This window comes from Anopheles cruzii, chromosome 3 (genome assembly GCF_943734635.1).
Source record: "Anopheles cruzii chromosome 3, idAnoCruzAS_RS32_06, whole genome shotgun sequence".
NCBI lineage: Eukaryota > Metazoa > Arthropoda > Insecta > Diptera > Culicidae > Anopheles > Anopheles cruzii.
The window spans coordinates 80,754,845-80,777,821 of record NC_069145.1 but is presented as its reverse complement, the minus strand read 5'-3'; the positions used below and the strand labels follow the sequence as shown (position 1 = coordinate 80,777,821).

General features: G+C 52.0%; 1 protein-coding gene across 1 annotated transcript; it reads left to right on the top strand.

The window, feature by feature from the left end:
• Nucleotides 1-659: 659 nt before the first annotated feature.
• LOC128273299 (serine/threonine-protein kinase meng-po) lies at nt 660-22,414 on the top strand. Its single transcript, XM_053011237.1, has 2 exons — nt 660-787; nt 19,906-22,414. Exon 2 carries the CDS (start codon nt 19,906-19,908, stop codon nt 21,430-21,432), a length of 1,527 nt encoding a protein of 508 aa, XP_052867197.1. The 5' UTR covers nt 660-787; the 3' UTR covers nt 21,433-22,414.
• The last annotated feature ends 563 nt before the right edge of the window (nt 22,415-22,977 follow it).

Sequence of the window (22,977 nt, the reverse complement as noted above, 5' to 3'; positions counted from 1 at the left end):
CACGCGTGGAGTGTAACAGCGTGCCTGCCGCACAGAGGTCAGGTCACTAAGGACCGTGTGAAGTGCGTTGATGCGAAAAATCGGTGTATTTATTGTTCCTGCTCCTGTATTAGTTGGTTCGGCTAGTTTTAGCTTGTTTTCGGTGGCCGGTGGCCATCTGGGATTCTTTCAGCAACAACCGTGGGTATCACGCTACGCTACCACAGGTGGTTGATAATTTTCGTTCACTTGGTAATACCTTGACCACTCGGGGAGCTCGTCTGAGGGAGCTGAGTAATGTTGCGCCCAAGAAGCGGATGCGAGCTGGAGGTTTGATCAGTTGACAGTTTACGCAAATGGCCGCTCAAGTGACCGGCTTCACACCTCGTCCCCTAGACTAAACAGCACGGCGAATGTGCTTTCGCTTTGATCGTTCGTTTGGAAGCGCGTGCAAAGAGTTCGAACCCGTGAAATACCGTCCTCGTCAGTGAAGGCGCTCCCGGGAAGCAGTCTCCAAAAATGTAACTCTTTTAAAGTGCACCCAGCCCCGAAGGTGGTTCGGTTTCGGTTCGTTGTTTCTTTACTCGCGCGCCGGGAAATGGAACCGTGCGGTCTGTGAGCGTGTGTGTCGTTCTGTTTTCAAACAGCAAACGTTTCCTCGCGGTATAGTATTTAAAAGTATGCATATTTAAGCGACCGAGGGCTTCCCCACCGAGAATCCTGTCATACGTCGGCGGACCGGACGCCGTTGCTCCAGCCACAGACAGTGCCGAGCAAACCAATTTGGAGGGATATATTTTATGCTTAGGTAAGTACAGTCATGGGCAGTGTCCGCTGACCGGTGGTGTTACAGGCAAAAACTGGATTATGTTCGACCGGATCATTAAAAATGTACGCTTCTGTTCGCTTTACTCGCTATTTTGTTGCTGACGAGTTGTGCAGAGCTATTGACGACCGAGTGGAGCTCCGTAATTGGATCAGCGATCGTGCAAGGATTCGCGGGCGCCATTCCGGCACCTAAACCACCACAAATTGGATCCCCTGAAGTTTCCCGGCGAAAGGTATCTGCTGGGGTGGCTCGGCGGTGAACATTTGTCGATGTCCTGTGTCATTGACCCGCTGGCGTCTTTAATCCGATGCCTGCCACCGATTGTCGCTTTCACTCTCGCTGCTGCTCGATTATAAATTCGTTGGCCATGTCGAAGGACGAAGCCTGAACGGCTTGCGGAAATGTGTCCGGCGACCGACTGTGTATCGCAACGCTAGAATAGCGTCTGGATGGTTGTCCTTCTATTTTAGTATTGTTTTCGCCCGGTCGCCCCGTTTCGGTCACTGACATCCTTGGGGTGGGTCGGTCGGAGACCCCCCCCCCCCCCCAACCGATGGCCATCGAGCGAGTTCCGTCCGTCTGACGTCAGCGAGCACGAGGTGACCATGGAAATTTGAGTAAAAACGGCTACAGCTGCGATGGTCCGATTTGTCGGCCCGTTTTTATTGCGATTTTGGGGTCGGGCAAGACAGCATCTTTACAAGTAATGACCGGACTCCGGACGCGTCGTTTCCGTCACCGAAAGAAACGCCGCTTCCCGAATTGGCCGGAATGGGCCGGGCGTACAATTTTCGGTGCTAATTGTCGGCCGCTGCTGATGCCTTCATCAGGACGGGCACGTGAGCTCCCGCGACCTACCGCGAGCCATCAGTGAACCCCCACGGGGGGCGCCCTCTTCCTCTCCGGCTCTAATGGGGTTCTCGTTCCTGGGGTGGAGTAAAAATAACTTTTCCCACCGTGGCGTGGCCCTCGCGCCACGGAAGGCAATCCAATCTTGGCACGGTGCGGCCCTTCGGGCCACCTTGAGGCCGTGCTGACGAAGGAAATAAATCGAACTATTAATCTTTCTTCTATTTCCGTTCGACCGGCGGCGGGACGGCGAGACGGCGGGACCAAGCCAAGCGGAGGTTAATGAATACTACACTCCGAGTAGCTACATTCGAACCGAGGACGCTAATATGGTAGCTTAAGGGTATTATGTTCCTGCGGCCAAGAAGCACAACAATATTATGGTGCAGATCTGACCTTCGCCAGATCGGGAAGGAATCGTGTTTCGATTCGACTTTCGCTCCTGAGAATTCCAAGAAACATATATTCATTGTTTTTGTAGCTGCTAGCCATCATTAAGGAGTTGGGGTAGGGTCCGTTGGTCCGGTCAAAGGATTAATTTAAATTATGCCCAAAATAGACCGATCAAGCAGTGGCCGTCGGATTACGGTGCACCGCAACGCAACCCTTCCTATTGTCAGGAGACCCATTCTTCACGACCGGCACGTGTTGATTGACAGCTATTTGAATTGTCGTTGCCGCGTCCCATTTGCTGTCAGGTGTCGCCTGACGGTCGCCACTCGGCCACCTTAGCCTTGGTGATTCCTTAACGTCCGACCGCACCGAACCGAGGAAGCCGGTTCCGGGGGCCTCCGAGTGAGTTTAATTAAAATGGTCGTTGCCTGACCGATTCCATTTCCGGTTTTCATCCGCCCTTCTGACCGCCTGGGAATCACATAAACGTTTCGCCAAACATTCTTCCAGCAACCAGGAGGACTCACAAAAAGCGCGTGCCTGAGGTTGGGAAGAAAAGTTGTTTGTTTTAATATTTTATTCCCTGGAGCTTCCGGTCCCGGTTTGCGCCGGGAACTGAGGGTTTCTATTTTTGGCCACTAGCACTTCCGAATCGTCGAGAGTGGCAGAGAATGTTTCTCATTTCTAATTGCACAACGTAATCTCGCTTATCACGGCCCTGGCACCGTGTGCTTCTGCTGTCTAGTGTCCTTATTCTGGATGTTTGTTTCGTGCCAGCCATTTCTAGTTATCCTTGCGTTCGGTTCCCACGTACGCCAGCCCTACTCAAAGGTGGTTCCCAAGGCCCTGCGGAAGTGAGATTGTGTGCGTGAAAGGTTGTGCTACCTTTCTCCTTTACACACACACACACTGACGCTGTCTGTGTGACGGGAATGATGTAGCTATTTTTAGCTCGTACCGGAAGCGACGCTCGCAACGAAATCCACTTAGCTCCACAGGATCCATATGCGTTACTGGCTGACTGACTGAGTGTGTGTGAGTGTGAGGGTAAAGAGTTGGACGCAAACGCTCCCACGATGGGACTGGATGGGAATAATGCAGCATTTCAGTCCACGTTCCCGCCGGAAGTTCCGCTCTCTGGTGTGTGCTGCTGACGAATGTCCTTGCTTTGAGCTTTGAACGCTTTCGACGATGCCAGAACCGGGTTGGGGCTGAAACAATCACAATGGCAATGGACGGAAAGCAGTTCCGTTTGTCTTTTGCGTTTCCTTTCCATTTCCACAGCACCGTGGTTCGCGGTTTGGAGGTTTGCTTCTGCCTCGCCGGATGGCTCCTAATGGCACAAAAGACCTGTTAGAGGAACAATGTCTTCAAACGTTCCATTCGTAATTGTCGTTATGGATGGGTTGTCCTCTTTGAAGCCTGATGATACGGCCCTGGAATGTGATGCTTGGTATATTCTTCTTCTGTTTCAATAATTCGTTATTCTGTGAACTTATTGATCCAAATGTTATGTCCATCAAACCACCGACCGGCACACTGATCGATCGAGGATCGATGCCGGGATAGGTAAACATCGCTGCCGTTCGTTCCATATGGCCCACCCGTGTGGTCTGTTTGTCCTGCACTGTGTACATTTTGGCAATGTTTTTTTGAAGACACATGGGTCATCTTCTTAGTTTGTTCCTAGTGTTTTCACCGGACGGGGGGGGGAAATAGCGTCGATCATTACACTAACCTACGGCACACCACGGTGGCAGTAACAGCGGCGACCGGAACCCGGCCAGCTAGCGCCTGCCAGGAAATGGAATTAAGTTAAGCGGAAACACCCCGGTGCCGGTATTGAAACAAACGATTCAATAAAAGCAATAAAGTGGCCCGAACGCTAATCTTGCCTACGCATAATCGCCCCGCATCGATTTGCGGCTCCATTTGAGCACCGCCACCGCCACCAACGACGACGGCGATTGCTGGTCGTGAACCGGAAATGAGCGAAATTTAAATGGAGCCGCGTGAAGCGTGGGCCCACAGAAACCACTTCCCCCCGAAAGGCGCCGGGTCATAAATCTGGGCCCGTTTGAAAGGGAAACAAATTGAAAAATAAAACTGGGAAATAAATTTCGCTCACACTCGCGGCCACTCTCTCGCCTTTTCGCGGAAGACGGGAAGGCGGAACGCTAGCCGAAGAACGCCGGAAATAAGAGGTAAACAGTAGCAGCGGCAAGAAACGGCGCCCCACGCTACGGACTGTGCCTTATTGTGCACCGGGTGAAAGTTTATTTATTTTCTTATCTCTCTCGCACCCGGGGCCGGTGACTGACGCGAGGGGGTGTTTAAATTTTACTCCGCCGTAAGGAAGAAAAAAAAAACAAAGCGCGCGCGCCCGCGTAATGAGCACCGGGCGATGATGTGCTGGGCAGCATAACTGTGAGTGCCTGGCCGTGACTGGCCGGCCCGACTTATGATGAATATCTGTTACGGACCACACACCTGCTACGCCTGCCCTGCCCCGATGAGAATTCATTTTCCATTTATTTACTATCGCCACCAGGTTACGGCGCACCAGGCGCCTCCACCGGGCGAAGTGTTAATGATGTTTGGAGCGCGCGGTAGGGCGTCTTGGTGCGCCAAAGTTGATCACTGGTTTTGTGGCCGCCACTGAAGAGGGGCGGCTGTCAATCCGGACGCCCACCGACGTACCGTCGTCGAGGTGAGGTGTTTGCCGACAATAACGCGGTGCCAGCTGGTAACTCGATCCTTGCGCGTCGGCGGCGACACTTTAAAGGCGCTTACCCTCGCGTCCTCGCGTAGGACGATAGGGTTATTATTTTAAGTGATTATTTCGTCGGATTTGTCTCGAAGCCGTTGGCGGAGGGTTATGTTTACCCGAGACACTGTCACACCGTGCGGTCAGGCCGATGCGGTCGACCGTATTCGGTTACGTTGGGTTATAACTCGCGGAACGGTGTTGAGGAATTTGCGGATAATAATGGCCTCACTTCATTCGCCTAATGAAGCGAAGTTCTATTGCGAAGCACGGGTCCCGCAACGATGACGGAACGGAAGCGCTCATTTGATGCAATTATTAAACACTTCCAGGAAAACGGGGCTTATCGGTGCAGGCAAACTCTCGCCTGTGGACACGCGAGCGTTCTTGGTAGGCAGGCACCGGCGCAGTGATTGCAAAGTTTGCTTTGATGTGAAAAGTCCTTCTCTGGGCCGGTCTCGACAACGAAGGCAACGCAGAGGAAACACTTACTTACGCAAGCTGACCTATTCCGGGGAAGTTTCCTGCCTTTCTGCCGGAAATGCTGTGCAGACTTCCGAAGGTCGTTTCATGTTGCAAATGAAGCCCTGGAAGTTGTAACGAAGCGGTACAGTTCTGCACAGGATGCTCGTGGCGTAACGCTCACTGTGTAGCCGACCTTCGGGCCGTCAAGTGCATTCCAATCGAATGGAACGGGTGTAGCGATAAAATTAGATTAGAATCTTTGCTTACAACCAACAGGCTCGGTCCACTCCGATCTACCCGGTGGTCGGATGCCACTCGGCAAAAAACTCTTTTTATAGCCCCCCCTCCATAGTGGTGGGCCAATCTGCAAACCTGCAAACGGCCAATGGTGGCCACTTTCCTGTTCTCATCGATCGTCGGACGGGAGGCCCGTCCATCTAAAAATAACGCTCCAGATCCGGCGGTCTATTTCTAGAGTCTCGCACCGCACCGCTTGGGAAGTTGGCTGTTGCTGGAGGCTGCTGAAGTTGTCCCGCAAAAACCATGTTCAAATGGCAACTTGTTATTTGTTGCCAAGAACGGTGAAGGGGCCATCAGCACGAAGTGACGCTCCAACGACATGATTCGCTCCAGTTATTGCCGCTTGGAGGCCCGTTGGCGTGTGTACGTACCGGGACGGGGCCACCTGTACGAGGCCACTATCGGTGAGTTTGTAGTCAACGAAATGGAAAAACGGCCTATAAATTGAGTGGCGAGTGTGTTTGTGTCGCTATTCACCGCACAGTCGCCAACACACCCATACAAAAAAGGCTCCGGAGATATTGAACCGGATGGAGATGTTCCTGCAACGGAGACGTTCGCTGAACCATGGTCCATATCAATTCCACGACGAGCCCCCGGGACGATGAAGCCCATCTTCCGAGCTACCTTGAGACCCGGACCGGAAGTCAATATTCCCGCTTTGATGTGCCCAAGGACACACTCGCCCGGTTCGTTCGTTCGTTTGTTAATTGAATCGTGCAGGTTTCTATTGTGTTCCGAGTGTCCCGAGCCGGCGAAGGACCGACGGGTCCCAAAAAAACGAACCCACATGGTCCATTCCGGTCGGGAAAGCCGTTTATCACGCGTGTGGCGGACCCTTCTTTCGCTCGGCTGACAACCCGACGCAACCCGGTCTGACCTTTTGCCGGGTCTGTGGACGAAGCTCCCATTGAAATGTTTAAATGGCGAACCCACCGGGGGGTTTCGAGAGTCGCAATAAACATCCACCCAAAAGTGGACGCCGTGGCCTTTACCTGTCGGCGACAAACTTTCCGCCGGCTGCTGGCCGGCTGCCGGTTTCCATTCTTCCTTCTGCCGGTGGTTTCGGTGGTGGGTTTGTATCAAAACCGGAAAATAAATTACAACTGTCGCGCTTACATTCGCGCACCGGAAAGCGATGGTCCCACTCGCAAACCGAAAGAAGCTATGGTTCCGGCGACATTTGCCTTAATCTGGGGCCCACCGTAAATTATCGTCCCGCCCGACACCAAATCGCTACGCTCCGGCGGAAGTTGGGTGCTAAAGTTTCGCAAGTTTGTGTGTCGCAAGAATGTCAAAGTGCGGACCACCGCTCGGTTGGAATAACTTAGGCCATTACCGTGCCACGACATTAATACATGAGCCGTGCCGTTTGGGGAACGTGATCCTGGTGCGTGAAATTGCAATCGTGTCCGGGCCCGAAGCACCGGCGACGGTGAAGCTCGGTTCGTTCATGGAATGACGATAATTAGAGAAGATTATGTTCGGTACACTTGTTTCCGTGTTTCCTCGGGTTTGCGTGGATCGCAAAAATAGTCAACAGATTTCACCGGAAGCGACGATGCCGTTGGGGCCAATTATTGGTAAGTTGTTCGCCCGAAAGCACAGCCGAAGGCGTTGCAGTCGATCATCATTAAAATCAGCGCAACAAAAGGAAGTTTTGGGCCGCTCACATTCTTTCCGAATCTACCCACGGTCCAAGGTTAAGCGGCTTTCGGTGTGTCCGCCTCCTATTAAATGTTTCTTGAGGCGCGTTCTTCCAATCAATGGATGGCGCTCTAAGGACTCACTTCATTAAAACCGTTCGTTAGCCTTACGCTGGCCGGAGTTACGGACTACAAAAATGAGACAAACAATTCGCAAAACAAATCACATCTCCAATTCTGCTATTTTCGTGCAGACGTCAGACAGGCCTCGCGAATGAAGATCTTGTTGCTAGTTGCGTGTTTCGATGGCGTTGTGGTGGTGGTCAACCCCCTTCAAAACACGATTGACGACGGGTTTTCTTCTCCTTCTCGGCGGCGGGATCCATCCTATCGAACAATGAAACGCGAAATCGAAAGCCAGAACTAGTGAGCTTCGGGACTCTTGCGCACCCTTCCAGTCAATTCTCTCGCCAACGCTGGCCCCCGGGCCGGATGGTTTGTTTTACTTTCGATGACGGACGGAGGAATCGGATTTATGTGTCGGCTTCAGTTAGGCATTTTTTTACGTCCAGACTTCCCAGGCAAAATGTTGCACCATCGAGCAAACGCTTGTAATTTCTATTTCGAACGGCGCATCCATTGGGTTTGTTTACTGTGTGTGTGTGTGTGTGTGTGTGTGTGTTTGCAGTGCCAGCTCGCGTAATTCATGGCCGATCACATGGTTGTGGCGTTTGATGTGATGGAAACTAAAGCAGAAAAATATTTAGTTTTCTCTCGTTCACGGGTGGGGTGCGGAAAGCTTTGTTTTGCCACGGGGCAACTGTCAGTGAGGGGTATTTTCTTGAAACTTTCCCTTCCATAAGCCGTGCTCGGTGATAAGAATAGCCATGTGATTGATTTATGATGCTTCACGGTTCACAATGATTTACGTTCACCAACTTCAACCGGCGGCGATGCACGTTCGCGGGAAACTTTATACGAAAACCATTTCCAACCAGCTCCAATCTACCCACTCTGCTGCTGCTGTTGAGGCGTTCCTTATGCCACGCGTCAACCGCGCAGTGCTCCATCATTTGCACCAAACCATCGGGCGCCTCTTTTGCATAAACCCTAAACATAAGAGCTTAGACAGACGAAGTTATTGGGAAGCTCGCCTCTTATTTGTTTCGGGTTAGTCGAAGGGCCGCCCCGCGTGCGATGCCACAAAGTGCGCTGGAATCCTGTTACAGGATGTCCCTTTGAAAGTGAAAGCATTTGTTTCTTAAGAAAAATACATCAAAAACTGATTTGTTTTTTTTTATTTATTTGAATCGTCTGTGTCATTTTCACGAGCAATTAGCATCACAAAGTCAGCAGCAATTAGCATCACGGTTTGATGATCATATCCGCACAAACACCGCACTAAACCGTAAGCTGTTGGTCGTTGGTCGTCCTGTTGGATAGAGGGTTTTCGGTTACATAAAACGGACAATTTGGTTTATTTACGACTCCATTTAATAAAAACTGTGCCGCCATCTACTGTTCCATGGTCAAAATTGTACTGAAATGACGTTTCCAACGCGGTATTGAAATAAGGCGATCTGACATCTAATGTCAAAGATATACGGTTGCCCGCTGATTCCACTTCTGATGAGGGATTTGGCGGGGAAGCGATGGTTTAGGACAGGTTAAATTTACTCGCCTACTCGTCTGTTTCTAAAGCTTAATGATAATATTGGCCTCGTGTGTCTCATACGAGATAGAGTGGAATTTGCTTCCTTAATTTTCGTATCCTTCCGTCGAACGGCGTCACCAGGCCTGGTCTCAGGCCGTTTACGACCCTAAATGACGTCGCAAGGATATTGGAACAGTTCTATTTTCTCCCTCGTTTTCTCTCCGATTTCTCTCTCACTCGCCTCGGCACCGTCCGGAAAGTTAAGGGTTTTAATTCAATTAAGAATTTTATGCCTTCCCGCCACCACGCAGGCCACCCCAGAGGGGTTAAATTAAATAAATCAAATTTTGAAACTTTTGAACGCTTTCGGGTCTTCGGCGCGTGGGCCGATTTGCGATAGCGAGCGAGAAAGTTGGAAACGATGTTCCAGAATAGCGAAGAACAGCGTATTAAACACTCATTTTGGGCCCGGGACCGTTTCAAGGAACGGCACACACGCACGCAGGGAGTGGAATTTTATAATTTTTCGATCCTCCGGCGACTTAAGCCAGTGTGGAGGAGCAATCTGTCACCCACACGGTAGGGCCGGAAAGGATAAATTATGCACTCGCGCTCGTTGGATGGTGAACCGAAGCGCATCATAACTCCGTCAGCTCCGTCTCCGTCCCGTGTACGGGTGGTGAACCTCGTTACGTAACGCCACAGACGGTGACGGTCTATGGTCTGAGAGGAGCAGATTGTCGCTGAAATGTCAAGCAAACGATGATTGCGATAAGATGCGCTCGGGACGACGCCAGGCATTGGCAACTATCGATTTTTTCGCTATTTATAACGTCGATCCGGAGGCGACGGTACTCGCTCGGAGGCTGTCGACTAATTTCGAGTCTTTGAGAGACGCGTCACGGCGGGCTAGTGGGCGAAACAATATAACAATTACGCCGAGGATGACGATGCGGCGAATAAATCGGCGAGTTTCTGTGCGAAGGATTCGCACAGGGTTTAAATGGAAAACCGGGAGGCTGTTGGAGGTTGACAAGTACCAAGAATTGCGGGTTGCTTGACTCACGACTTATTTATCGCAGACTGGAACAGCAGACACAAAATCGGCTTCGGCAAACGATGACATCGAATATGGTGAATCGTGTCTACGCCAAGCTTTTGAATTATCGGGAAATATCGAGCGGGAAGGCCCCCAGTAGCGGCATCAATATTTATGCGCTCCATCTGAGGGCCCGGCTTGGCCCGGATGTAGTCGGATTTTCGGTCGCGATCATGTCGCCTTGAGATGGATTTCGCTCCGCTTTTGAAAGGAGACAAAGTTTCACCATCCTTCGCTTGGTGTCCGATGCTGACGGTGAATGTTATGTTCCGCTCGCCCGCACCTTACACACACCACGGACCGCATTTATTGTTTCCCCGCCCGTGGGTTCCGTGCACTCGTAAAGTTTTCTTTGTCCCTTCCAGTGTAGGGTCCGTAAATCTTGTGCAGATCCAGAATTGCTCGAATCGTTGGCTTTCGCAAGATCAATGCCTCTTTTTAAGGGTCTTCCAACGGCCCGATGTCCGTAGAAAGGTCAAGGAAACACTCGACGATTGCAGCCCTACGCAGCCACTGGGGATTACAATCGTCAAACGGCACGGGCGCGTTCCGTGCGTGAGGGCCTCCATAAGTCATCGCTTTTATTTCCGTCATAAAGTGTTTCTTCGTTCGGCGACCCTTCCGGCGAGCGTGGCATCTTCAGCAGCACTCGAGCGCTCTTATCCTTTTGCGAGGCCACAGCAGCCGATCAGCTGACCCCCGGGGGCAGGTCTTTCCACCGAAGTGGCATCCACTTTAATCCGGTTCTGGCGCTGGAGTTCAGCGATTTAAGTGAAAATACATCGCTGGCAGTCTAAAACCGGAGCTAAATGGGTTCTAAAAAGAAAACGAAGGTAAAAATGGATCATTTACCAGACCGTGCCCTTCAGGTCGGTTCTCTCTCTCACTCTTTCTGCCCATCATCAACGTTGCACTCTATCACGGCCATTAGCTTCGTGCCGCGCGGTTGGCTTCTTCGGAAGTGACCGTTTTTGGGTTTTGCTTGGGCTAAAAATAGGCGAACCCGTTCGGCCCTATTTAGGCCCAAGATTAATCTCCATTTTTTTGGCCACCCACCGCGGGTTTACGTGGACATCATGTCCCGGTTGGTGCTCGACACTCACTAATTCGTCCGACCCGAAGGTCAGTATTTTCCGACCGCTCGTTGCGATTCCTTTCGGTCCATTAATCCTTCTACGGTTCTGCGCTAGGGTTTGAGCTACATTTAATCGGTTTTAATATGCTGCTGTTGCTTCTGCTAGGTCCCTGCTAACGACGTGAGTCAGCCGGTGTTGCAAACGCGAAACTCATCGAACGGGGTATGCGTAGGTGTTTTTGTGGCTGGAAATTTCGATTTTCTCTCCGACCGTGCTCGCTACATGTGCGTATACCCAGGAACCGGTGTGCCGGGTGATTGATGTTCGCGTACGAATTCTACGAACGCGTTTTTACGCCTCGTCGACAACGCCACGTAACCAGGTGGCTTCCGGTGGCGAACGGGCTGGTAATGTGTTTCTTTCGGTCCCCCTCGAGTGGAGTGGTTGGTTTTGTGGTGGAGCCGTCACCATCGTAGGTGTTACGCTTAGTAATAACAACGATTTGAAGTACGGACTCGAGAGGCAGCAAGAGAGAGAGCGAAAGAAAGGAAAGGAAAGGATTGTGGCGTTCCTTTTAGCTAGCGCTAGCGTAATCGTTTCCCTTTCATTGACGCCGCTGCCGTCGACAGCATTGACAACGCTCGAGCTATCGATACTAGTTCCAACGAATTTTGCTCATTATTCGATGATGAATGGGGTTTGTGATGTTGTGGGCGCATGGGTGTTGAATAATAAGTGGAAATAAATAATTTATGCACATAATATGTGTTCGTTTTTTCTCTCTCTCTCTCTCTCTCTCGCTTCTGTCTGCCCGTCAATTTCGTGTTCGGTGCGATTGAAAGGATGGACGAAAGAAATCAATCAAAATAAACGCATTCAAACGGTGGGTAGATGGTTGATTCCGGTACTAAAAGCGAATTTCATCTGCAAGCAGAAGGATATTCGATAACAATTTGTATTCGATAATTAGTTGTGACTTTGTCTGGCTGACCCTTTCTTGGTGGGCTCTTATTACTAGCACGCCTGTCGTTGGCGTGGGTCAGCTGCCTGACCTATTAAACTACATTTCGGGGTTTGCGGAAACACCTCGGTTGCCAAACTATAATAAACGGTCAACTTGTGCTTCCGTGTGGCGGCTTGGGTCAAACTGCCGGTCTTGTTTACCAAATACGGTCCGCATGTTTGGTTTGCTCGCGTTCCGGATGTTCGCATTTACATGCGCTAGTTACATCTGTAAGCACCTGTTTGTGCATGTTCTTGGTCCACGCGCGTACCGCTTGGGTTCACTCTTTGGGTTTAACTCCGATCTTTAGAAAGGATCCGATTGTAAGAGAAGATGGAAGAACATGTTGTTGTTAGGCGGCGAGAGTTTCCTAAATTTAAGTGGAAAACTTTTAAAATGGGTCCTGCGGTTGTTTTGTGTACTGTGGCGAAGTGACTTTGTATATTATTTGATCTTCTCATTAGAAGCTCAAAGCTATAAATTGGCTAGACAAATAACCAACATCATTAGTAAGTTGGGCGTTAGAGTGGAGCAAACTACATGGACCAATAAATCAATCTTCTAGATGCCTAGTTTAGCCGATAATTGGACCGGAGAGTAGCCGGCCCCGTTTGTCGATGGCGATACAATGAGAAACATAGCTAACTTGGCTGGGTGCGCATCTTGAAACTTTACTCCGGCCGAGTACCTCAGCAAAAGTTTACAAACTTGGCTCGTGTTGCTGGCTCGGCTCAGTACCGATCACGCATCGTTTACGCCCCAGCCCCAAACTATTGATCCGTTTCGTGCCCGACCACGGCCACGCGGGGAAAAACTTTCGCTCCCACGTGCCGCTTCAACGTTGGCAACCCTAGCACCGTAACGTCAGTTTACGATCCGGTTCTGCGGTCGGTCTTCCGGTCAGGCCCCATGCCTCACCGTGTCTGTGCCATGTGCGTCGTAAAGTGCAGCAAACTATCGGGGGAAATCAGGATCGGTTTTGCCGCTGCCAGCCGCAGACGTCAATCCAGGACCTCCCCGGCGGGGTGGGCGTTTACTTTCGCACCGGGCTAGGGCTGCTCGTAATGTGCATTTAGCCATTAGCCAAGGCGGTCGCCAGCCGGCGTCGATGCTAAAATTAATGCACGGCGCACCGGCTCGATCGCGAAAACCGCCAACCGCTTTTTAATTATAAACAGTTTGGAGCCAGTTTCGGTTAGTTTACCGTCGTTCCGTCAGTTCGGTGCGGTGCTGGCCGAGGGGACTATTTTCGACTCATCGTAACGACTGCAGTGCTGCTCCGGTGTACCGGAAGTTGATGGTTAAAAACTTTCCCCAAACACACACGGTGGCCAGTGATGAGCCATCACGCGCAGTGCCAGACACCAGACACTAGGCGTCTCCATTGTAGCTCGGCAACGGCTTCTTTAGAGCAAGAGGTAGTACAATAAACGGTCACAGGACATTAAGTTTACATTGTAAATAGGAGCAGCCAAAGAAAATGAAGATCACCCTTGTGGAGACGGGTTTCGTCCACCTTAATTAGCTTCTCTAGTTCTTCTTTCGTGTCGAATGACACATTTTATAATTTATTTCTAAAGTTTTTTCTGAAGCTGAAAATCGGCATCGGCAGAAAGAGCATTGATTCTTATTGCACTTGAATTATGATTCTCTAACCCGATGATCTCCATTTCGAACGACTTCCTCAAAAGGATCACGTCGCCACGGCTCGTAGCTGATCATCGATAGGTGGCCGGCCCCATCGTTATGATGTGACCTCCACCATAGTCACCGTTCGTGCGCAGATAGGCCGTTGTCATCGACCTTTGGAGAACGGCCGACGCCGCCGACGTGGGTTGGAAAGTGGTTGGAAAAACAGTTTTATGATGCCATTAGCCGACGACTGTGTGTTGGTCGTCCAACCACGGGGGCGCCGTGAAAAGAAAACCATAAAAAAGATGAGCTGCAAACCGCCGCGTTGGCACGGAATCGCACGGATACGGCCACGGGGCCGAGCGACCGGGGGCGCGGGCGACGCACTTTTAAAAATCTGTCCCCAATATTCGCCGGACGCATAAATTTATTTTCAGAAATGTCAAATCGTATCGAAATTTACGATTCCCCTCCGGTGGGCGACCGTGTCCGCCGAGACCGACCCACTTCGGCTTCTGGAGCGCGGCCCGGCCATAAGATGCATACGATGGATAGTGTTGGGTTGAATTTCAATTAGAGCGACACCGTTTATTGGGTCCGCAGTAAAGGATTATGAAAATTTATATCGCCCCCCTCCGGTCCTGGCCGGGTGGGTGCTAGTGGGGCGCAAAATTTACGACACTGCCCATCGCGCGCGCTTCGAAGAGTGACTCAGAGTGGGGTGGCCCGGAGTGAGTAAATCTCCAGAGGGTCACCGCCTTGGTTTCGCACGGATTGAGCCAAAGAAATGTGGTGCTTTGAAATGGTATTTTGATAGCATTATTACCTTGGTTCATGTTTGCCAAAAGTGGTACACCCAAGATCGACCCCCACCGTCGTCCGTCGAATGTGGTCTGGGCGCGATTGAAATACGATCCGATTAACGTTTGAATTGGGCCGGATGAAAATGGCCGGAATGGCTACCGGCGTTCGGCCTCCCGCGTTGAGTCAGGCGACACCGTGGCTGACAGATTAAATAAACACATCACTAGACCGGACCGGAGCGGGACCAGATCGATCCGGAGTTGAGGAAGGTCTAACGGCTTCGTCGTCGTCGCCCGTCCCAATGGTGGGAAAATGAAACAGGGAAAAACGCACAAAAAGGAAGCCGATATATGGCCAAAGCGTGTCTGGGGCTGTCTCGCCGGACGGGGGGCGTACACGTCCTGACAGCTGCCGCGTGATGCGTCATCCGACGAGGGACGCGCGAATGTATAACCCTTCTTCGTGGCACCGTGCCGGGATGGAGATTCGTTTCATCTTCCCTTCACGCCGGCTTCCCTGGGGTGCGTGCACCGGCAGAGGACATGCCAGTTAGACACTTTCCCCCCCGGAGGGACGGGCAGCCGGCGACAGGTTTTAGAGAACACACGGCCTGGCGTACTCCCGCGTTACGGTGGTGGCCAGGGAGATTGAACCAGGTTTATGATTTTCGCTCGGTTTCGGCGGACCATAAACGTGTGTGTTAGTGTGTGTGTGTCGTGTCCCCGGCGAGCGTAATCGAGGCCAAAGTGTCGAAACACACACGGCGCCCGGCTCGGGGAGTGGAAAACTTTCACACCGCAACTGACGTCATTCGTGGCCCGAGCGAAGGCCACCGAAAGGCAGACAGGGAGCGAACCCGGTGTGGCGGCGGGATTGGCTTGGCAAGAACGTGCCTCTGATGGGACTGCGTGGGGCTGTTCGGGTGGGGGTGCTGCTTTCCGGGTCCGGGTCGTCGTTGGCGTCATCGACGAGAAAGTGCGTCGGAGAATGGCATTTGGATTGTGTTTTGCTTGTTTTTTTGCACGACCTCCCCCCCTGCGAAACTCCTTCTCTCGGGGAAAACCGATTTTTCACACGAAGATAAACTCGAGATTTCACTTCTCGCCGGCCGGCTTCCGGGGCCGGGGACCTTATTTCGCAGTGCGAAGCGACTAGGTGACAGCGGCGAAATAACCTCCAAAACCGATTCCGGCGAACAAGAGGTTCTAGATTTCAATTTAACCGAATTCGCCGGGAAATGGATGGCGTGAATTGACGTCGCCGACGTCCGCCAGGAAACGGATACGCTGACGCAGAAGTGGTTGTGGTTTGAAGGTGGAAATCGGAGTGCGACAGAGTGTCCCATTTCGAATCAAGATCTCAACCGAGATCACTGCACGACACACCTGTGAGTGTCGGTCGATGCTATCGCTCCGAAATTCCGGGGAATTGTGACGACAATTGACGTGCTTTGGCCACGCGAATGTCTTTTATTTTTCCATAATTGCCAGCTGCGTTTTTGATGGATAATTCACAAAAGACACATAACAAAATGCCTTTTTGAACACATGGCCTTTCGTTAGTTACGTTAGTCTCATCCTTAACCTCGGTTCTTGATAGACGAACGTTCCCTTTTATCGAAGACTAAATAAGGCAGCGTAACATCAAGGCGAGTCTGGTGCCCAGAGACCCAAAGACCATCCACTAGTGTGCTTGCCATTGTGCCCTTCACTAACAACACCGATTAGGCCAGCGGCACCAGCACCGATCGTCTCTCTAATAAATACCCATCCACCGGTGATAAACGGTGGCCTATGCCGGAGACATGTTAACGAAATTATTAGAGTCGACAAGCGCTGTGCCAAAGAACAAAGTGTGCCTAACATTTCCATCCGTCCGGTGGCCATTTATTAACGATTATCACCCGAAACGTATGCTTCTCTGGTGTGGCCTGTTGCCTACGACGCCCTTTAGCGGACCCTCTCGGCTACGGAACCACGGTGGTGGTTGGGTTAAGAAAATCCGTCGTGGAACGCTGCCAACGCTGCCGCGACTGCGACCGAGAACCCGGTGCAGGCTGCAAGCTCGAGTCTGATGGTCAAATCGTTCGATTGGCGTCACTGGCGTCCCGCTGATGTGCTGGGATGGGCAAACCAGACCCCTCCCGGGACACGGTGACCACGGTTGGGATTTATTCTCTTAAATCAATCAAACATTATTTGCCCTGACACCGCCCATCTGTTTCGTGTTCGTTTGCTGATTGAGATCGGACTGGTTACCTCATTCCTGGGGTGAGGTCCTGCACCAACGAAACCGATGCGCGCGTTGCAACCTCGAAAAGAGCAAAGGTTTGCCCGAACGCCCCGTCGTTGGCTTGGTAAATATGCTGTCGATGTATCTCAACGGCCCGGCGGATGGCACCTCAGCGTTCGGTCGAGGCCACTTTGCACCTCGTTGCAATGACGTCCGAGAGGGCTAATTTTGACATCGGCTGCAGCTGCACGGGCCACAAGATGGACCAATGTCCCACGGCCAATGTATGTGACCTGGGCTGGGCTGGGCTGGGCTGGGCTGGGCAGGCGGAGTCGAACATTTTTGGGACTGTATCGATTGGCATTTCCGACCGAATGTGTTGGGCACCGGACCAGAAACATGAGGGTTCTGATTAAATATAGCTTTGCCCTCCTTACGGGAGCTTGCAGCAAGCGGTAATTTGCAGCTCACCTGGAGCGAGCGAATCCACCGAGCTGCGTCGGGTAGTTTCCGGCCCCGCTGGGTCTCTAGACCACCAAGACCAGAAGAACTGATTAAATGTCGCGTTTTCTAATTTTTGTTCAATTTCGCTCGTGTAAAATCGGTAGAAGAAAGTGACTATTTTGGGGTCGCACGTGACACACGGCACCGCAGAGCAATATTGATTTCTAATTTCGGCGATGGTCTTCGGCGACCCCGCTCGCGGAATCGTGACCCGAGTGATTGATTGAAAACGTAATTATAAATTTCATTACCGCCATCAGTGGCGGACCAAAATAGTTTTGGCGGCTACCGAAATGGAAGTGATAAATTGGGTTACGAAGAACATGGTCGAAATGTGGGGCTTAAATAAGCCCGAGATACATAAAACATTAACGCGTTAGATCGGAAAACAGCCAGAGACCATAATCTGGCCAGCCAAGTTTGTAACTGTTTGTCACTATTCCGTCCATTGGCACATCTTTCCGCTTATAGAAGGAACTTCGTTGTTTATTATTGAACGTTTATCCTTGAAGGGATGGGAACCACGGTTCGAAATGATTCGGTTGTCACGCATTACAAACGCCATTGTTGGACGTAATTGTGATGTAAAACTCACAATAGCTTGGTCCTTTAATAGTAACGTACAGGCGGATAGATTCTTCGAATAACAATGTATCTCTAGTGGCCATCGAACGGCGTCAATGAAAGATAAAGTTTACAATGGCCATTATCAGTTAACAAATGGGCACCACGAAGGCAACGGCATTCTCCAGTGCTGCTCCGTCCGTTCATCGGATAAAAGGCAATTATTCAAAAAACGGATAGCCACGTTTCGGACACAGTAAAGGGCCACGGCCCGGAACGGTGCTGAGCGGCGAAAAATGAACTCAATTAATCTCTCGAGCCGACCGCCGCCAGACCCCCCGCTCGCTCGCCAAAACACCGGTCCATTTGTCAAAACGGGCCAAGTCATAATGTATTCCGAGCGGCGAGCGTCCTGCGGAAGGGACTCTTGGGACTCGGCACTCGACTTCGCACGCTTCCGCCCGCCCGATAAGCCCGATGTTTCACATCGAGCCAACAGAAGGGATTAACCGGTCGCCCGGTTCACCATCTCCATTCGTCTGTGCTTGTGAAAATTCACTTCCGCCCGGAGTGGATCTGTGGGTGCAATGGGCATAGTCACCCAGTCGAGCACCCCGCAACACAAAAACGCCTGGTACGGAAGGAAGGAAAGCAAAAAAGAAGGGCTTCGAGACCAACCCGTCGGCGATGGCGACGCAATCACAGGTTCATTTACATCGCCGTTGCCAACCACCGACCCCCCGGGGGGCGAGGAGCGGGCATGGAGCAGCATAAATTATCTCCGGTCGGGCCGCAGGGTCTCGCCGTCCGAACGGTGGTCCCCAAAATCCTCCACCGTGCGTTGCGTGCGTCATCGTTCCCTCGTTCCCGGGTTCTATTCTCTGGGCAACACGTCGGATGACGTCATTCGGTGGGGGGTTGCTAGGGGCAACCCGAGGCACGCTCGGCAAGGCTGCGAAAGTGAGACGCACTCCCGGCTATCAATTAGCCACCGGATTGCACGGGGGAGGCCCAGTTTAATGACTTTTCGAGCCGGGAACAAACATTCCGGGAGACACGACAGGGAGCCTGCCGGGCTGACGGAAGTGTACAGAAGTCCTTCGGCTCTGGGCGAGTGTGGCAGAAACCAAACTGTCACACGCTTGATTGGAGGTGTCGAGTGTGCGCAAAAAGGCGAACATCGTGAGGGTGAGAGAATTCGCTTCCGGGCGAACCCGTGTGGGGCGTCAAGGATGGCCGGGTTGTTATTTACTTGCTAGCCTCCGTTTTTAATCGACCCACCTGAGAATCCTTGAAAGGAGAGTGAGTGAATCAAGTGCCCACCCTGCTGGGCCGCTGGGCAACAGTGACAAGGAGAGACAGAGAGTGAGAGCGCGCAAGGTCCATGTGTCTGACAGATGTATCGCCGAGTCCCGCCGAACACTTCCTCACGTGACCCCACGGCGCCTGGCACTGCTGGAGGACGACGACGGTGGGCAACACTCGGCGCACCGTGGCACCGTTTGGATTGAGGTTTAAAAATACGTATTTATTTTTGGGTTTGTCTTAGGTTTAAAATAACTTTCCGCATGACCTTTTCGCCACATGGCGCGGCCGCCGTATGTGGGTGCGCCGTGCTGTGATTGTCAGTTTGGTGCGTCTGTGAGGCGGTCACCCGGGGGGTTATGGGTTGTCTGCGACGGACGCCGTGGAAATGCGTGGTTCAAATGTTTGTTCCACCCTAGTGCGATTTTGCTACGCTGGTGAAGGTTTTCCCGTTCCGCCAAGTGCGTGATGCAAATTGTTTCGGCATTTTGCACGCCAACGATTATGTCAAGACGGTGCGCCAGGGTTTGGACCATGTTTTCGCAAACACTGGTCCGTCGAACAAGGCGCATCGACGGACATTTACCAGGTGCCGGATTGGGTGCCGTGTCAAAATAAACGCACTTCTTCTTCCTTGGTTGAGTGCTGGAGTTTATTTCCTTGACCCTCAAGTTCGGCCTGTGGTCACTGGCTTACGTCTGATCAGGATAGCTTCAAGGTTACGGAAGGCGCTTTCTTTAAACTCCGATTGTCTGCTTTTGATTCTCTACAGTCGTTTTCTTTTTCTTCCGGTGTCATTTGCAGATGAGAAATATACCAGCGAGCATCATGAAGCTATCCGAGAGCAAGTCCGACACGTCCATCATCGCGACGCTGTACAAGTCGATCAACAACAGCTACCGGCGGCTGTCGAACACCAGCAACGTCCTGCACCGCATCCCGGACATGGAGATCCCGTCGATGGCAATCGCGGACGAGTACGACATCGAGAAGATGATTGCCGAAGGCTGCTTCGCGAAGATCTTCCTAGCGCACCATCGGCCGACCGGCACGACCGTGGTGCTGAAAGCAATCCACACCGAGCTGACGAGTCTGAAGGAGTTTGTGCGCGAGTTCCACTACAACTACCAGCTAAGCCACCACCCGAACATTCTCAGCTGCTACCAGGTGAAGTTCCAGACGAAGGAGTACTACGTGTACGCGCAGGAGCACGCCCCGTTCGGTGATCTGGCCGCGAACGTCGGGGCCAGTGGGCTTCCGGAGAGTAGCTGCAAGAAGATCGCCGAACAGCTCAGCTCGGCCCTCGGCTTTATGCACCTCAAGTCGCTCGTCCACCGGGACCTGAAGCTGGAGAACGTGCTCGTCTTTACGCCGGACTTTTCGCGCATCAAACTGTGCGACTTCGGGACGACCACGCGCGAGGGCGTGCTGGTGAGCCGGAACAACAAAACCTGGACCGCGTTCCTGCCGCCCGAGGTGCTGGACGTGGTCAAGAACGAGCGCTTCCTGTGCCGGGCGTCGGCCGACTCGTGGCAGTTCGGGATCGTGCTGTTCGTCTGCCTGACCGGGGCGACCCCGTGGAAGTCGGCCGACTGGGTGCGCGACGTCAAGTACGCCGCGTTCATGAAGTACCAGAAGCGGGAGACCACCAAAATCCCGGACCACTTCCGGCGGTTTACGCCGCGGTTGCTGCGTGCCTTCCGGCGCATCTTCGACCACCGCGAGGAGGACCGGGCGAAGGTGACGGACATTATGAAGTACATGAAGAACCGCTGGATGGACGGGAAGATTGGGGTGTCCAAGTCGGCGTCGAACATTGCCAGCGCCGGCCAGCACCACGCGTCGCAGTTCGGGCCACACCACCACACCAGCTCCGACCAGGACTCGGTGAAGTACATCAATCATCGCGAAAGTCGCAACTCCTTCGACGGTAAGCTGCGGGCGCGGCGAATGACGAGTGCCGGTCCCTTGACGCCCGACTCCGGGCCGGGTGGTGTCAGCTTCGCCACAACGCCCGACCACCAGGAAGCGGTACGGAGCAAGGTCTGGGATTGGCTTGAGACGAACGATCTCAGCTGCAGTGGCAGTGTGGACGATCTGACTTTCTGGAGTGATACGAAGACGCTGCAGCTGAAGCACCAGCAGCCGCAGCAGCAACAGTTGCTGCAGCCGCAGCAGCTGCAGCGGAGGCAAAGTGTCGGTGGCCTCCAGGTGCACCATCATCATCACTTTCACCAACAGCAGCAGGACTTGATTACCTTCACCGAAAGCCACAGCACGGGCTTCGTGCGTGACACGCGGACCAGTAGCAGTGCAAAAATGTTCAAATGAACAACAAACCAAACACAAAACACGAAACCCTACTAACCTCAAGTGGCCCTGTGGGCGCAGGGTGCAGTGCGGCTGCACTACAAAAAACGACACACATCAAATCGTCACGCAGCAGTGGAACCGGGACCTGGGTTCGGGTGTGGTTCGCTAGTGTAGTGTAGCTAGAACATGTGATTATATTAATTATGTGTGTGATCGAATGCGAAATAGAGAGCGCAAGGGTTTGTTAGAAGCATTTTAGAGTCAGTATAGTTACCGAGGACGATGCCGAAGAGTAGATGTTCAGTAGCAGGATGTGGTGCAAAAGATGGGAAAGCTTCAGAGGAACACGTTATGAACGGAGGAGATACAAATCAAAGATCGGGGGAACAGATCGGGAGAGGACACATTGAAATTAAAAGGACAAACAGGGAGGAATTAAGTAGAACTCATTGTTAGGTGTACAAAATGGTGATAATTTACGGAGGACGATATTTATATTGATATACTTATATACAGATATACCATATACATATTCGAATGGATGCCGCAAGAGACCAGAAGTGGACTAAAAAGAAAGAGAACGAGAGAGAGAGAGAGCGCGGAAGGCAACAAATTAGATATATAGAGTGGAACCCAAAAACTGCTCACTCCGTGTATTAGCTGTTTCCAAAAAAACCTAAGTGTTACCTTGTTACGAGACACCTTAGGCGTGTCGTTTGGACGACCAATTTAGGCCGGAACGCGCGCAACCGTGGAGCCTAGAAGGTTGGGTGGGGTGCGCAGAGTGTCGATGCAATAATTACTGAGTAACCGGTCGGCCCGGAGGACAATTCCCGACGAAACAGATCGTTCAATTGAAATTACCCACACACGAAGAGGTGCATAGAGGGAACTGTTTTTTAGAGATATAAAACTACACGCAAAATATAAACCCGGAGATGTGGCCGTTGTGTATATAGTGGCGCGATAATAGGAGAAAGGCCCGCGTGAGTCGCTGTAGAGAGCTGTTTAGTCGATTAATAAAGTATGTGATAGTGATGAAATTGAAATGGCAAGAATGTTTCCTCAACCGACCGTCAGAGTGTTTACTGCCATCCGAACACCCAAATATAGAAGTAGTGCTCTCCGGCGAGTAGGACCGGCGTTCAGTCTGTCACCGGTGACTGCGGAAGCACTACACAAACAGTGGTCGTCGCCTGGGTAAGGTCCGGGTTAGCTGGTAATTGAATTTTGCTGAACGTCATGTCCACCCGACCTCTCCCTGGGCCCCGGGATTTAACCGTCAATTAGTCGCGGTCAGTACCGGCAGTCTAACGAACGGGGACGGTGTCTAGGGCTAGGGTGTTGCCAACGACCGCCAACCGGTCCACCGCTACCGCGCAGGACAGTTCGAGGAATCGATTTTCGAGCTTCGAACCGATCGTTTCGCTCGACCGACGTCCGTTGACAGGACGCAACCCGAGGAAGCAACCCCCCGAAACAAATGGGGCCAGGCTCCGGGTGCGGGCCAAAAAACAAAACCGACGAACACTTTGACGGGCCGCGCGTCGGGTTTTGTTTTCC

What these genes read in the sequence shown, in the direction of transcription:
- LOC128273299 (XM_053011237.1), top strand. Translation starts at nt 19,906, where the DNA reads ATGAGAAATATACCAGCGAGCATCATGAAGCTATCCGAGAGCAAGTCC.